The sequence below is a fragment of the Silurus aristotelis genome, assembly GCF_946808225.1.
Source record: "Silurus aristotelis genome assembly, chromosome: 5".
Lineage (NCBI taxonomy): Eukaryota > Metazoa > Chordata > Actinopteri > Siluriformes > Siluridae > Silurus > Silurus aristotelis.
The window spans coordinates 6,058,490-6,074,623 of NC_139578.1; the positions used below are offsets into that span (position 1 = coordinate 6,058,490).

At 35.6% G+C, this 16,134-nt stretch overlaps 1 protein-coding gene across 1 annotated transcript in view; it reads left to right on the forward strand.

The window, feature by feature from the left end:
* Positions 1-16,134, forward strand: part of pappa2 (pappalysin 2) — a 78,222-nt gene that overhangs the window by 52,256 nt on the left and 9,832 nt on the right. The window contains exons 16-21 of the mRNA XM_083541611.1: positions 1,392-1,569; positions 7,082-7,295; positions 8,258-8,426; positions 8,575-8,707; positions 14,349-14,458; positions 15,776-15,847. Of these exons, the coding sequence (XP_083397737.1) occupies positions 1,392-1,569; positions 7,082-7,295; positions 8,258-8,426; positions 8,575-8,707; positions 14,349-14,458; positions 15,776-15,847 (876 nt within the window). The remainder of the gene's footprint in view (positions 1-1,391; positions 1,570-7,081; positions 7,296-8,257; positions 8,427-8,574; positions 8,708-14,348; positions 14,459-15,775; positions 15,848-16,134) is intronic.

Sequence of the window (16,134 nt, forward strand, 5' to 3'; positions counted from 1 at the left end):
ACAGTTTGGAGTTGCTGCTATTGCAGTAGATACGACCTTCAAACCAGAAAGACACAGCTTACATTTGACTAAAAGGTTTTTGTCTTTATGCTCAACTGAAGTAAAATAAAGAGCATTTTTCCACTTTGAGAAACTCGTCTTGCTCTCGCCTCGACTCGCCATTACTGGCGCACAGACCTGAATAAACGGAGACACGCCCACAGTGCGTCTTCTTCGTGTTTACAGTGGTTCATCCACCAATCCTACAATGTGTCGCTGCTGTAAACAGGTTAGACTGTAGGCTACACTTCAGCCAAAATTAATTCATTTAAAAACGCACCATATGGTAACGGAGTTACTTTATTTAACGCGTTACAGTATTAGTTACTGTCAAAAGTAACTGCGTTACAGTAACGCGTTACTGCCCAACACTGCCTGCAAAAAAAGTATGTTATACAATGACTATATTTGATTAACATTGTTTACCAATTATTAACTGAATATCATCCAAATAATAGTAAATGGGTTAAGAAATAAGCTTTGAGAAATGCCGTCAGACAGCTGTATTCAAAACAGAAAATCTTTTCCTCAGCGAACACTGATTATACACTGATCATAAGTATATGTCAACATATTGTCTATTAATAAGAAGGCCAGTAACATTCTTTATGCGACAATAAACTTCAGTGTTAGTTTATTATTTTTAAAGTAGTAGAGCCGCTACTGCAGCTGCATAAGAAGCTTTTCTGTTGAAAAACTAGTAACTAATGTCTTGACACTTAAATCAGTGACTGTTTCCCAAACATTAACCTGGAAGGCTGCTCAATAATTGTGGGGCTTTGTAAGAAAAAAACACTAGCCCCCTGACATGAGAGGTAAATGTTTTACAAGCAATTATTAATATTTTATAATTAATGCCATCAATATATTGCAATTGGTTTTATTCAAAACTAATGCAGTGTGGATAAAATATGTGTGAAGGGGTGATGCAATCAAATATTCTGGTTCTAGTAATGGCTGCTTGTTAATGCACTTACTGAAACATCAGCACTGTCAGGCATTATAATTTTCGACCTAGCAGTAACAAACAAATGACATTTTTCTGTATCTTATAGTTATATAATTTTTTGTTGTAGGAATATTTTTATATTCATTCATTCATTCATTTTCTCCCGCTTATCCGTAATATTTTTATATTTCTAGTAATATTGTCTACATCACCTTCAAATGAGAGACTGGCATCAATCACAGCAAGGTCTTCCTGCCACAGATGATTTACCTAAAATTCTATCCAGAGTTACATCATCAATTGTCTAATGTCCTTAAAAAAGGAAATGTCATACATAAAATCTCTTCAACATAGTCATCAGCTACATTATTTATCTCGGACTGTGTTTCTGATTGGTTCACAGAGAACTGTAGAGTTGAGCTGTGTCAATGGAGTTTGGGACCATGCGGTGAGCTGTGAGCCGGTGGACTGTGGTCTTCCTGACAACTCTCATGTCTCTTTTGCTTCCTTCACCTGCCCCTGGGGTACTACGTTTGGCAAGCAGTGTACCTTCTCTTGCAACCCACCCTCCACATTGCAAGGTAACATTCTTAGTTTTTTTATATTTTTATTTTTTGCTGTGTTTTTCTTTTTAGGATCCAGAATTTCAAGTAAGCATGAAGTCTGATTTTATTCATTAGAGCATTTATAAGTGCAAGCAAACACTAAAGGAGTGAGAAAACAGCTTAAGATTAAGAACATGTTTTATGTTCACTAGAGAATCCCATGCAAAGGAGCTTTGTGTCACTGTGTAACTATGCTAAATGAGTTTGATGATTTTGATTATAACATACTGAGTATCTTTCAAACATTGTTTTATTCTGGACAGGTTTTCTGAGGATCAGGTTTTCTTTGTATGTGTGCACCAATCATTTGTATTGACATTTTTACTTTTTTTTTATTCTATACTTTATTAAATGCAGCATATACACAAAATACATAAAAATGCAATTGATTTTACACAATTTAACAATCACTAATGACATGATTACTTTCTGCTGCTGAGAACGGTCCCACATGAGTAGCCTAGTGTTTGCCCTAAGAAAGAGTCAGCTGTGGACTGGTATCACATGGACCACCTAAAGATGACTTTTCTAGCTTGGATAGCTTAAAGGTTGCACTGCTACAAACTATATACAGTGAATAACTGCATCTGCCTACTATAGATATAAAACTAAAACCTTGATGCTTATATTTGAAAACTTCCCAATACTCTTGATATAATATTGACATTGATATCTATAGTATAAGCTGTACATCTATAATAAAAAGAATGTTTGATTGGTAAATGGATTAAAAAAGAAAAGCAGTGAAAGGGAAGGTGTAAGATCATGGCATGTAAGGATCCCATCCAGGTGAATAAGAAACAGGTAAACAATTAACTGAGCTCCGGGTTTTCATTTATTTATACAGAACTAAACTTTGTGGGCGTTTAAGATCTGCAAAAGCATAAAAAGTCAGACATTGGAAAAACTAAACATAATAAGACACAGGCAATAATTTCTTCGCAAACTGGCAACCCGTGCCTGCTTTATTGCTGTCTGATTTATTCCTCAATAATTTGAACATTTTACAAAATGCTCATAATATGAATACAGTGCCTCAGGGTCTCGTCTTGTAACTGCTTCAAAGAGAAATCCCAGATGGGAATCCTTGCTAATACTAAAGAGGTGTAGCCTTCCACAACCTTTGTGTTCCCTGACGGCCCTGTCACCATGTCCCCAGCTAATACGGCACACATCCACATTATGGTTAGCTACTGCAGGGCCATCCACCAACAATTTCCTTACTAATGCCTAGAGTTCCAGCCAATTTGTCCCAACAATTGGTGGATAGGTTTGATTAGGACTAACCAACAACTCCACTTCCCTCACAGAATTTAATTACACCCAGCACCAGCAGATATTTGTAAACTCTCCATGCACACACCTTACTAATTGTTTTTTTTTTGCACTGATTGTCTGGTTACATCCTGAGTCCAACAAGGCTTGATGTGTACTCTTTTGTATTCTCACTCATTTCTGATAAAGAAGGGGCTAGAGGAGGCATTATTGGTCAAGGAGAAGGAGGAAAGAATGAACAGGGAAGAAATGTTTATTACTTTAAAGCAGGAGAGTCAACTGCTTTTTGCAAAAGTGGGTGTGGGTGCAGGTTTTCAATCCTATCGAGCTAGAGTCACACCTGATTAAAACTTTTTACTGTGGTGATCATGACATTCAATAGATTCTCAATTGTGGATTTTGCTTGGTCCAAATGAAAACCATGAAATCCCTTTCTCAGTAAGACTGGACACCCGTCAAACACCCTTTCTTTACTCATCTAATGTGACAAAATGGGGAAAAAAATGAAAGTCCATACTCCTTTAATACGTTTTTATTTATCTGGGCCTAAATCTTAATTATGTGACCTTATCAAATTCTGTAGTTAACAAATAACCTCAGGTGACAGCAAACAGCCCATCAGATTTTAAAATGTAGTGTTTTATCCTAATATATAAATAATTCAGAAATTAGGTGCGAAAAATAACTCGTAGACCCACTTTTACCAACAACAGCATGAAGTAATTACTTTTTTTATAAAATGTATTGATCTCTTACATTATTCAGTTCATTGATGATTGATGGCATTCAAATGTCAATGAATAAAATAAATAAATACAGCCATGTTTTGTGTACTTTTGTTTTTCTTAAGATCGCACAGCATCTTAATTAAGTTGAATTATCACCTCATTGCCAAATCTTGATTCAGATGTCTATTTACCGGTGTTCTTGGAATCAGATGTCTCAGTGAATTATCCAATTTCTACCTAGCTTAAGTTGCTGGACATGTGGCCTCACATTTGGGCCAAGAATATTCTGGTATATTGTTCTCTCACTGATTGGAAGATCTCTTTCTGTTAATAGGTTGTTGTTTTTTTTCCCATTCATTTCATTGTACATGATGACCAATCGACTGCACCCTGTCCAACTTTTATTTTAATTTTTTTCAGATGAATATTTGTTTAGTCTTTTTATGATCGTCAATATGAATAATTACTATACTTTTAAATGCCTATAGGTCACATGATATAGCTCTGGAGATTATTTATATTTCTGAGCAATAAATGTTTGGACATTGGTCTGAATTTGCTGGGATACTTGCTCCTGGAAACTGTCTATATACTATTATTTATACTGTTAAACAGTACTGTTATACAGCCTTGCAATCCTGTAATTGCTTCTCTAATCAATCATGGCTGATTCTTCTAGTTGTTCATGATAATTAACCCTGACCCTAATCTTGTTCATTTAATTGTTTACATCAGCCTGCTAAATACTCTTTTAATGACTGTGTGGAATGATGTGTGTACCTATTTTCCCACCTGTTATTATTATTATCATCATTATAATAATAATAATAACAGGTGGGAAAATAGGTACACACATCATTATAATTTTTTTTATTAATTTTTTTTAGTATTTATTTATTTATTTATTTATTTATTTATTTATTTATTTATTTATTTATTTATTTATTTTTCAATCACCTATGTTTATTTTTTTTATGTTGAACTTATTGAGGACCAACACAACTGTTTAGACCATGATGACGAAAACCATAGAATTAATTTGACAATGCATTTTCAGTACAGTAAAAAAGTAATGTGGGAGTAACTAATATGGGAGCACAACTAAGATATCAGTTATAGTATACAGTACCAGTCAAAGTTTGGACACACCTTTTCCTTCAGTGTTTTTTCTTCATTATTATTTCATTCAACATTGTACATTAATACATAAGACATCCAAACTATGAAAGAACATGTATGCAATTATGTAGTAAACAAAAAGTGTTAAACAACCCAGTATATTACTTGAAATGAAGGTCAGTCAATCTAAAAAATCTCAAGAACTTTAAAAGTACCCCCTAGTGCAGTCTCAAAAACCATCAAACTGTCTTTTTATCTGATGAGTCCAAATGATAGATTTTTGTTTCTAACTGCTGTGTTTTTGTTAGACATACAGAGGGTCAATAAATTGTTCCTGAATGTGTGGCTCCCACAGTTAATGGTGTGCTTCGCTGGTTGGTGGCTTAGTCAAAATTGAGGGTACACTTAACCAGCATAGCTGACACAGCATTTTGCAGCGACATGCCATCCTATTTTGTTTGCACTTCGTGGGGCTAAAAATCTTTTTTAAAAAACAGGACAATACCCCAAACACACCTCTAGGCTATGTAAGAGCTATTTGTTCAAGACAGAGAGTAATTGAGTGCTGAATCAGATGACCTGGCCTCCACAACCACCTGATCTAAATCCAGTTGGGATGGTTTGTGGTGCGTTGGATCGGAGAGTGAAGGAAAAGCGGCCAACAATCACCCAACACCTCTAAATCATAAGATTGACTGTGAGAATACCAGGAGTGTTGCAAAGCTGTCATTAAAGAAGAACGTGTCTGCTTTGAAGTATAAAAAATATAAAACATACTCTTATTTAACGTTATTTTAAAAGTTTTTGTTTACTGCATATTTCTTTACATGTTCTTTTGTATGTTTGAATGTCTTCAATATTAATGTACAATGTTAAAAATAATAAAAATGAAGAAAAAACAGTAAAGGAGAAGGTGTGACCAAACTTTTGACTTGTACTATAACTTATATCTTATTTGTGTTGCCACTGTCAGAACAAAATTTCGACATGTTTCTCCTTTATCCACCCAACAAGAGAAATTATTTCACTCCTGTATTGCCTATTTATCTCCATTTATGTTGGCTCAAGGTTTCACCTTCTACACATAAAATATACCCTGCCACTTTTTTCCATTTAAATGGCATTATTACCTCAGATCGCGTCTATGCACAATTCATTAATTCCTAACAAACCATATTTATTTGACTTACACTACCACTGACAGTATTTACGATAAATTTTGAACTATGGAAAAGTATATAAAGGTATAAGAGATGTTTTGTGTCTATTTAACAAAAATTAAATAATCGAAGATCAAAAAGCCAGGCATACCACAAAGAGTACAAACAGCTATTTGAATCATATAATATTTTATTAATATTTACCCAAATAACTTCCATTCAGGAACAAGAATAAGTGAGAGTTGTTGTAATGAAATTAACAGCTTTTGCCTTTAGAGTTTAAACTGCATGCCTTTGGATTAAATGCTGCAACTTGTTGCAAGTTTGAAATAGAAAAGAACAACTGGATCAGATTGCTCATTAATTTCCAAAGGATTTTACGAAGGGAAAAGAGCTCCAAACAAATGTTTGGCATCCTCACCCTAGCGCAGTAATATATTTTTTTCTTGTTCGTAGCCTTCTTGGGCTACTTTCCTTATATATGAAAAAAGTTTTTAATGTTTAGCTTTTACACTGAAATAATTAAATAGTTAGAACAATATACTTACAACTGTTGGGCTAAAATAGGCATGTTTCTGAAGTCTGTCAATTTTCAAGAATGGATCTAAAACTTATTTATTATATTAGGTAAATTGTTCTGAGGAATTAACAGGTTGCTGCTTTGCATATGTTGCAAAAATAAATTGGATTATTAGCCCCAATTTTGGTGCTGCTGAATGCGGTCAGAATTACAAAGTGTGCTTCCGCTTTGTACACTTTATAAAGTTTTTCTTTTTGGAAGCAATGCAAAAGAGAGTCATCATAATTTTGTTCACCAGTAAAATTGCTCACACATTCTAATTAGTTTTCTTTTACCTTACCAGCATCATATGGCTTCAGGCATGTTTCAGGCGTGTATCCCACATAAGGTACAAGTTACCATGAGGTTCTGTTGTACTTCATTAACTTTTAGAGAAAACAGATTTGGATTTCCATCTCCCATAAAGTCATATTCTTCACTTTCTGATGTGCTTGCATTGCGTTTTCATAGTATGGTGTAAAATCCCAGACTTATTTTAGTTAAACGTACAAAACCAGATCAAGATCTATTTTTTAAACAATTTCATGCTGAAATTCTTATAGCATAACATTCTAGGTTTTCTGTGTAGCATTTAAATTTTTTCTGTTTCCAGTGATATTTTATTTGTGATGTTTAATTTTGCTAAGGTGAAAGCAGTACATTGGCCTGTCTTGAGGATGGACTGTGGTCATTCCCTGAAGCTTATTGTAAGATTGAATGTATGGACCCACCCACGGTACCATTTGCCAAACTCTTGGTGCCACAGTGCAATGGAAGAAGGCATGATGTGGGAACCGTGTGTCGATACAAATGCAACCCTGGATATTACATTATGGGTACCCTGACCAAAAAGCCAAGAAAGTGAGTATTTCACATGGTTTTACATTTAATTTTGATTTCGAGTTATCAAGGCTATAAAATAAATGTAATCTTTCTAAATAACTCTATAGTACCATAATTTTGCTAAATGTCTATAATGGCTTATCATATACAATGTGACTGAGGAAGTTTATCTAATTGGATTGCCCAATGCAGCTTATCACCATTTAATAAGGTCAGGGGAGGCCAGTATTTACACCTGCCATGGCTTTATGGGTTATTAAACTGGTTGTAAAAATATGTGAACACCTCTAAAGCCCTTTTAATTGCCCATTCATGCTGCAAGTCATGGCCAGCAGGGCTAATAAATGGTTTTAAATTCTCTTGTTTATTAATACCTTTGACACATTCACTCGAAAAGGCATTTCGTTATGAGAGTATATCATAGGCACTGTTATTGCTTCTGTGTGTTCCTACCCTTTTAACAATTCTGCTACAGTCAGGAGTTGGTGATTAGTGAGTCCTACCAAATTTTTTTTGACATGTTAATATGAATCTATTTTGTAATCTGTCCCATAATGTTCACTGCGGTAAATGGTACATTGTTCATTACGATGGAAACAATTTAATTGGGAAGTTAAGTAGTTTGGAATATAAGCAGATGGCAGACTATAATAGTCCACACGCAATCCTGTCCATGTACACTTTATGTTGCAAATAATCCACAGTAATAGGAAAAATTCAAATTTATGTTTTGTCTATTGTGTTCGTTACCATAAATGTTTTAAAACCATACAGTGCTTTTAAATGTAAAAATGTTATAATGGGCTACAATGTTTTTTTCATTAGCCATTCAGATTAGTAGAATGAAAGATTAAGCAGTAATGCACAGGTCAGCGGAAAAGTATTTATGATCATAGTAATGTGTGTGTGTGTGTGTGTGTGTGTGTGTGTGTGTGTGTGTGTGTGTGTGTGTGTCTGTGCGTGTGTGTGCGTGTGTGTAGGAGGTTTCTGAAGCTGGAATGTTTAGAGGGTGGCAGATGGCAGACTGGTGGCTGTTCCCCTGTCTCTTGCCCTGCTCTGCCTGCCATGTTTGAGGGCATGTATACATGTACCAACCACCTGGACTATGATAGTGTGTGCACTCTTCACTGCCCTATAACTACTGATAGGGTAAAATCATATTAATATTGCACTTTTTTCACTTTCACTTATTAAAAGATTCTTACACACTTCAAGTTACTGACATTAAACTAGAATTTATAATAGAATAATGCAAACATAATAGATTCCAAATCATCCTCTTGTTTTATCTTTATAGCACTCAATTCGCTGCACAAAAGATGGGCAATGGACTGAAGATTTCAAAATGTGTAAGACAATGGGAGGATTGTGCCAGGCCCCTCTGGATCTGAACATGGTGGAGTATACCTGTGATGAGGGTTTAGGCATCGGTGAGGATTTAAACATGTTTACCACATTAATCTGATAAAAAGCTTTTTTTAAATTAACATTTCAGTTATCTTCTAGTCATCACCATTATATTTTAATGATGTGGTTTTGTGCATTGAATAAACTGGTTGCAAGTAAAAATTGTTTTAAAAAGTTTAGAATTGCTAGTGTATATACTTATTATAAGTGACAACACATTAGAATATTCTAAATATTATACATCAGTCATGTGACCTATTTATTTGCATTTATGTTAGTAATTGAATCAAGGAATCATGGCAGCGCACTGGGTGTCGCTGTCACATCACAACTACAGAATTCCTATGTGAAATATTTTGTGCATGTTCCCAGGTGATCTGGGTGTTCTCAGCTTATACTCTGGATGCACCTTAACCCTAAATAGAATAAAGTGGTTACTGAAGATTCAAATGAATGAGTAATTTATTTTTAGCGACATGGTCACAGTGCATCCTGAACCATTTCCTGGGAACACTGATGTCTTAGAGAGACACTGGCTATAATCAGTTTGAATTCTTGAGTGCGTGTCACAAGGAAGCAACCAACAAAAAAAATATTCAGTAAAATATACAAAAAATAATAATATTTACAAATGCTGCCTGACATCCCCTGTCTTTGTGCATGTGTGAATAGGTTTGTGCAAGCAGTCTTTGTGCTCAATATGTACAAAAGTTAATATCTTTAGTGAGAGCTCCCTCACTCTAACAAACCTGTGGTGAATTGTGTTCACTTCCCCAATATCAATTTAGCTTCTGTCAGCTTTAACAGTAATCCTTCCCAGATTAAATTAACCAAAATCCAAAGATATGTAAAGACATTTACAGAGAGTACACTGTTATTGGAATCTCCTAGCCAGCTTAGATCCATTTCCGGCAACTATGGTAATGTACAAGATGACACACTAGCATGAAACCACATTTGTTTTCACATTTATGGCATTTATAACCTCATCCTTCGATACTTTAATTTCGATCCAAACACGTAAAAATGGGGAAACAAGACAGGCCAAAAAAAATGTTTTGTGTTAATGCTACATAGACACCCCCCAAAAAAAAACAAAAAAACAAAAAAAAAAACAACCAAAACTATTTTGCCGGTAAATTGCGTTTAACACTATGCAAACATATTCTGGTTTTATCCTCCTCTGCCCTCTTCTGTTGTTTATTGGCTGGTGTTGGGGGCAGTGCATCAAGCATTCTTTTGATCCCATCATGAGCTCAACCCATGTTTTTCCCATAGTTTTGGTTGGCATGTAGCAAATATGGTAACTTATGGATCCACTGGTACTTTGTCTCATGCTGATGTCTCATATAAGACCCTGGCTGTTAGTGTCCATTCTATAAGAAAGTCAGGTACAGATGTGAATGGTAAGTGGGGTGAGCTTTTGTGTTACTCACCAGTTCTTACTCAATTTGTCCAATTGTGCAGACGTGAACTGGTAACTATGGTCAGAAACTTTGGGTATCCCCAAATTTTTATTTAGTTTTGCTTTCTTGCAATGAGAGCATATCCACGAGTAAAAAACATAACAAATAACACTGATTATCTCTTCATCATGGCACCTGTTAGTGGGTGGGATATATTAGGTAGAAAGGGAACATTTTGTCCTCAAATTTAATGTGTTAGGAGCAGGAAAAATGGGTGTAAGGATTTGAACAATTTTGACAAGGGCTAGACGACTGGGTCAAAGCATCTCCAAAACTGCAGCTCTTGTGGGATGTTCCCAGTCTGCAGTGGTTAGCATATATCAAAAGTGATTCAAGGAAGGAACAGTGGTGAACCGGCAACAGGGTCATGGGTGGCCAAGGCTCATTGATTTATGTGGGGTGCGAAGGCTAGGCCACGTGGTCCGATCCAACAGACGAGCTACTGTAGCTGAAATTGCTGAAGAAGTTCATGCTGTTAATGTTTGATGGCATCGTAGCAGCAAAATGGGGACCAACACGGTATTAGGCAGGTGATCATAATGTTACGCCTGATCTGTGGTAATAATATTATGCCTGGTTGGTGTAAATTCAGTTCAATTCCAATAAAATTGTAATTGTAAATTGTAATACAGCCATTTTAACAATATACACTAAATCAGCTTTACAGAATAAAATAGATTACAAAAATACATTTCAGCATCAGAAAACACTCCTTTAAGTTTATCTCTAATGAGCAAGCCAGTGGCGACAGTGGCAAGAAAAAACTCCCTGAGATGGCATCACTCTTGAGTAAACAAAACTCGACTTTCACCTCAGAGAGGTACTGATGACAATCAGTCCAGAATCTTTAGTGACACAGTAAACAAACAACAAAACATTTTCATTAGTGACATGTATTATACATAATAGAAACAATACAATATTTACAGATAATGCCCAACACCCCCAGTCTTTGTTAAACTGTGTGTATGCAGTCTTTTTGCGCCAATGTTTTTAGGCAGGTCCCCCTCATTCAAACAATCCTGTGGTGAGTTGATCCTCATGCTGTGGAATCCACTCCCCCTATATGTCTTTACTTCCCAGCAAAAAAATAATCCTTCTCAGATGAGCGAAATCTCTATGTCGTGAGGAGAAACCATAATCCAAAGGCATGTCAAGACATTCACCAAGTGTGCGCAGCTTTTGGCATCTTTAGCTGGCTTAAATCCATTTCTTGCAACTACCACAGTGTTTGTGATGGTGGACCGGCACGGAAGTGTCTTTTTTTTTTTTTTAAATATGTGTTTGAAACCATGGGCCTGAGTATACTATCTTTTGTGAATAGTTCTTTATCTGAGGGTTGTGTTCCATCTTGTAGTGGTTGCATGCAGTGGTTTATCCTTTAAATAAAAAACCCGGCCTTGAGGTTACATTTCCATTTCTACACTACAATTTTTGTATAAAGTGTTAGAGACGGTAGTTTTAGAATCATCTCCTGGATAAATTTCAATCTGCTTTCAAAGCTGGTCATAGTACAGAGACCACTCTGGTAAAAGTTTTAAATGATTATTTATTAGTGGTTGATTCTAGGAAGCTTTTTTAATTATGTTAGATCTCATTGCTGCATTCGACACTGTGGCTCATTAGATTCTTTAAAAAAGGTTGTATTATGAGGTTGGTTTTAGGGGATCAGCTTTGAAATGGTTTCACTCCTTTATCTACTGCTGAAGGTTTGAAATTAGCAGTCTTTGCAGTCGCTGTTGCGGTGTTTAGATTAAAGTTTGGCTGCCAAGTAATTTTATTTAGCTTAATGAAAAAAGTCTGAGATCATACTTGGTCCTCCTAATGTGAAAGAGAAGATAGCCAATGCTTTTATCAACTTAACTAAAAACCGTTTTGAGTTTTAAAGATTTGGAGAGTGTTATTCATGCTTTTATCACTTTGTGACTAGATTACAGTAATTATTTCTATGTTGGGATCTGAAACTATCTTGCTTGCAGCTTGTAAGGGTGCCCACCCAATGGACCAATGACGGAATCCACTGGTGTGGGTGAAGGTGTTAGTCTTTCTCGCGCTGCTGTAAAAGCTTACTAAAATTAATATCAATTTGTTGCATGAATCCAATTTTTACCTCTAATCTGATATCAATTTATAATTAAGATTTAACTTCAATATATCTAATTCAAGCAAATTACCTTATTGCTGATATTTCTTCTTTAATTTTAATAGATCATTTTAAACATTCCGTCTTTTCAAATAATCATTCATTATGGACCCGGAGTTGCTTAGATTCTTGTGTTGGCTAACGATACCTGCTCACGGAGGCCAGTCCAAATCTAAGTCAGAGGATATACGGTAAATAATGTATTTATCCACTTAGTTATAACTTGCTTAGTCAGTGATAGTCAGAAATCAGAAGGTCCCAGACATGGTGCTTGATGCTCCATCCGCTCATGAGCCTTCATATTGTACTATCCTGGTCATAGATTTGCAGTAACACCAGACTACATAATCAACTAGATATAAATGATTTCAGAAATCATTTATTCTTGAGTTAATCAAGAATTATACATTTATTTGCCAGGCAATAAACAATAAACAAATGTTACATCTAAAACAAATACTAGGAAAAAGATACACAACATGATCAGTTTAAAACCAAATAGTTGAGCAATACAGTGTGCAAAATAATTGTTAAAGGGTCACTGTACCTGGCAATAGAGACACATAGTGTTTTGCCAAATTTCCTTAAATACCCCAACCAACGTTAACACTCGTAAATTCAAAGTGATAAAAGCTTTGCAAACACTTTCTTGGGACAGGAGGTGATTAGCCTTAATGATCACCTAGATTAAAACCAACACCAGATAAGGATCTTCTCATGGGCAACCCTTATGTCAGTAGGACAGAATTTCCCCCAAACCTGAAGCCTGTTCTACTGATATGGGACTGAGATTATATTTTCAATCACGCTTAGACCTTTAAAATTATACCAAACATGTGGATTTAAAATGCATAAATTCCTAAAATGTAATTAATACATTATGCAAGTATAGTATCTTGAATTTCGAGAACTTCTGTACCCTTCCATGACCCGTAAATCTCCCCAGGAGGGACAGAGGGGGCTCACGGATTGGTGAGAAGGTGAACAGATGACTTTCTCTCCTCAGATTAAAGAGATCCTCTCTTCAGATTAGAAAGTTTATTGTTTTGTTGCATGGCAGTTCTCGGGGTCTGGCCTCATGAAGTTGCATAGCAGTTCTCGGGGTCTGGGATCATAGAAGGATCTGACCATCCTTACAAGCTTATGCAGAATGCGGCAGCTTGGATTTTCACTGGCGCAAAAAGAAGAGGGCACATCACTCCGGTGTTTTCCTCTCTTTATTGGTTACCAGTCAAGTATAGAATTGATTTTCAAATTTTATTGGTTTTCAAAGCGATACACAATTTGTCTTTAAATTATATCTGCAATCTCTTAGGGTCTTACACATTGGGTAGGTCATTAATATCAATATATCATATGGTCTTGGCTGTTTCTCAGTCCAAAAGGAAGTCAAAAGGTAATCAGGCTTTTTCTGTGGTAGGTCCTAAACTGTGGAACGGTCTCGCCCTTTATATTTGGCAGGCTTCCATAGAGGTTTTTTAGGTCTCAGTTGAAGACATTTTTTTGTCTGGCTTTTGAAGCAGGAAAATTGTGATTTGGGAGAACCCTTACTTTTGTTTGTTTTATTGTGTGAAATGTTTTGTGTGTGTATATTTATAATTTTTTTTTTTTACATTTTTTGAAGCAACAAAGTTGCATTTTAATGTTGATGATAGACACACCTCACAATACTGCAAAAGGTGAAAAAGGCCCAATTAAAGATGCAAACAAACCTGTAGCAACCATTGCATTAAACAAACTCAAGTATTAAATGGTCTAATATGTAATAATGCTACACTAGGTCTGTCACAGAATACATTTTATTGCTAATTCACAACTGGGGAGAAATTCTACCGTACTAGTATGCTTTAAGGATGTGGTAGGAAACTGGATAGCCAGAGAAAACTCTTGCAGACATAGGGAGAACATACTTTGTAACAGTGAAGTGGCAGCGCTTCCTGTTAAGCACATATTAGAGTTACTGCTATCATAGCACAGATGTCTCTTTTTTTTTTTTTGTGTTCACATGAATATTTTCAACACATTAAAATAAAGGCTTGTTTTGTGTCATGGCAGGTGCAGTCTGTTACCCGGTGTGTGTCGTACCCTTAAGTGACCCTGTGGTGTTGCCCAGTAACTTTACGGCTGATACTGTTAAACACTGGATCCTTCCATCCAGGGTTCAGGTAAAGTATTTTGCTATTTGCTATTTTCTGCTTTACAACAGCTAGTAGCCAATTCTACTAACAGTTTTCTTGTCCTATCTGTAAACCAGAAATGTTTTTGTACTTTCTTTGGTCATACTATTTGATCATAAAGGCTACTTAGCATGAGCCAGCATCTAAGCAACTGACTAGCAGCAGTCTGTTTAGCTGGTGACCACAGAAGTGAATCTCATTTGTTCGTATTTATTCATTGATAATGTCCGCAAAACATTGCATATATAACACATGGATCAGCTCTGACTACATATTTTTTTCCCCCTCAACTTGAATCTCCTGCCAGTTAACATTGCATGCAATCCACTCATAAAAAGGAAAACATTGCAAACAAACCAGTTTGAAGCTTGACAAATTGACTTTAAATATTTGAGATGTTGAAAGACTTAAAAGTACTTATTCCCATGAGGTGTTTCTACTTTAGTCATCATTGAAAGCAAGAATTGAAAGCAAGTTAGGCATTTATATATTCAACCACATGAGCAGCACAATCTAAGTAAACTGAAACCAAATTGTCATATAATTGACATATCTGAAGGATAGGTTGGCCCCATTTGCTTTTTCTTGCTCTAGAATTGCTTTGCGATTACTCTTTTAAAGGCCAATTTCATCTCTGTGTCTCCATTCTAATTTATAACTGATGATTTTGGTGTAACTGTTTATATAGACGACAATTAAAATACCACACACCAAGCACTCAAGTTTCTAAAGGTATCAGGCCTTTTCTCCACTGTTTATATCCATACTTCAGCAGGCTTAGACAAAATGTGCTTTCCAGGAATGATATCCAAAATTTTTCAGATTGGGTAAACAAGGTGGAGGAAAGGTCAAACTAAGATAAGTAGATAAGGTACTGACTTCCAGGATTTGAATGTCAAAACTAGGTTAGGAATGGATACGACTTTCATATGTTGCTCTGAATTTGCTGTTTTTTGTAATGTCAATAAAATATCTAGGCAAACAAGAGAATGAGGGTGGTAAATACAGTGTTTCCTGTTTTTGTATTAATATATTTATTTTGTGTACAATCTGGCAAGCTTTTTCTGTACTTTCAGTACATTACAATACAACTTAAAATTATTTATAATAATGTACACACAGTAAACATAGGATTATAGGTAGGTTTATTTTAGGAAGGGTGACATCAGGTAGAGGGAAACTTCTAAAGATACTTTGAATCTCTATAAAGCTATATAAATTCACAATAATGAGAATAGATAATGACTGATCTCACTCTTTTTTGTCTCTGTGGTTGTGCATTTGTGTGTGCGTTTGTATGTGTAGAGCATCGTATGTACAGGTACAATGAAATGGCACCCCAATCCTGAACAGATCCACTGCATTCAGTCTTGTGAGGTGAGTCTTTTTTAGAATTGTATAAAGTACTGAGCCACAATCCTTACTGCCTACAGTAAACAAACTTTGTTATACATGGTGCGCAAAACACCAGAACAGTCATCATTTGTATAATGACTGGTGCTGGAGTTATGATGTTATGAGTTTCGAGTGAAATACCTATCTCAGTTATTCATGTTTTCATTTTGAAAAGATTTTCAGTTGGATTTCATCTCAGTGTTTACTGGCCCGATATGTCTAGTGTGCCATGGAAAATTTTATAAACTATTGTAGGGTCCACATCTGCT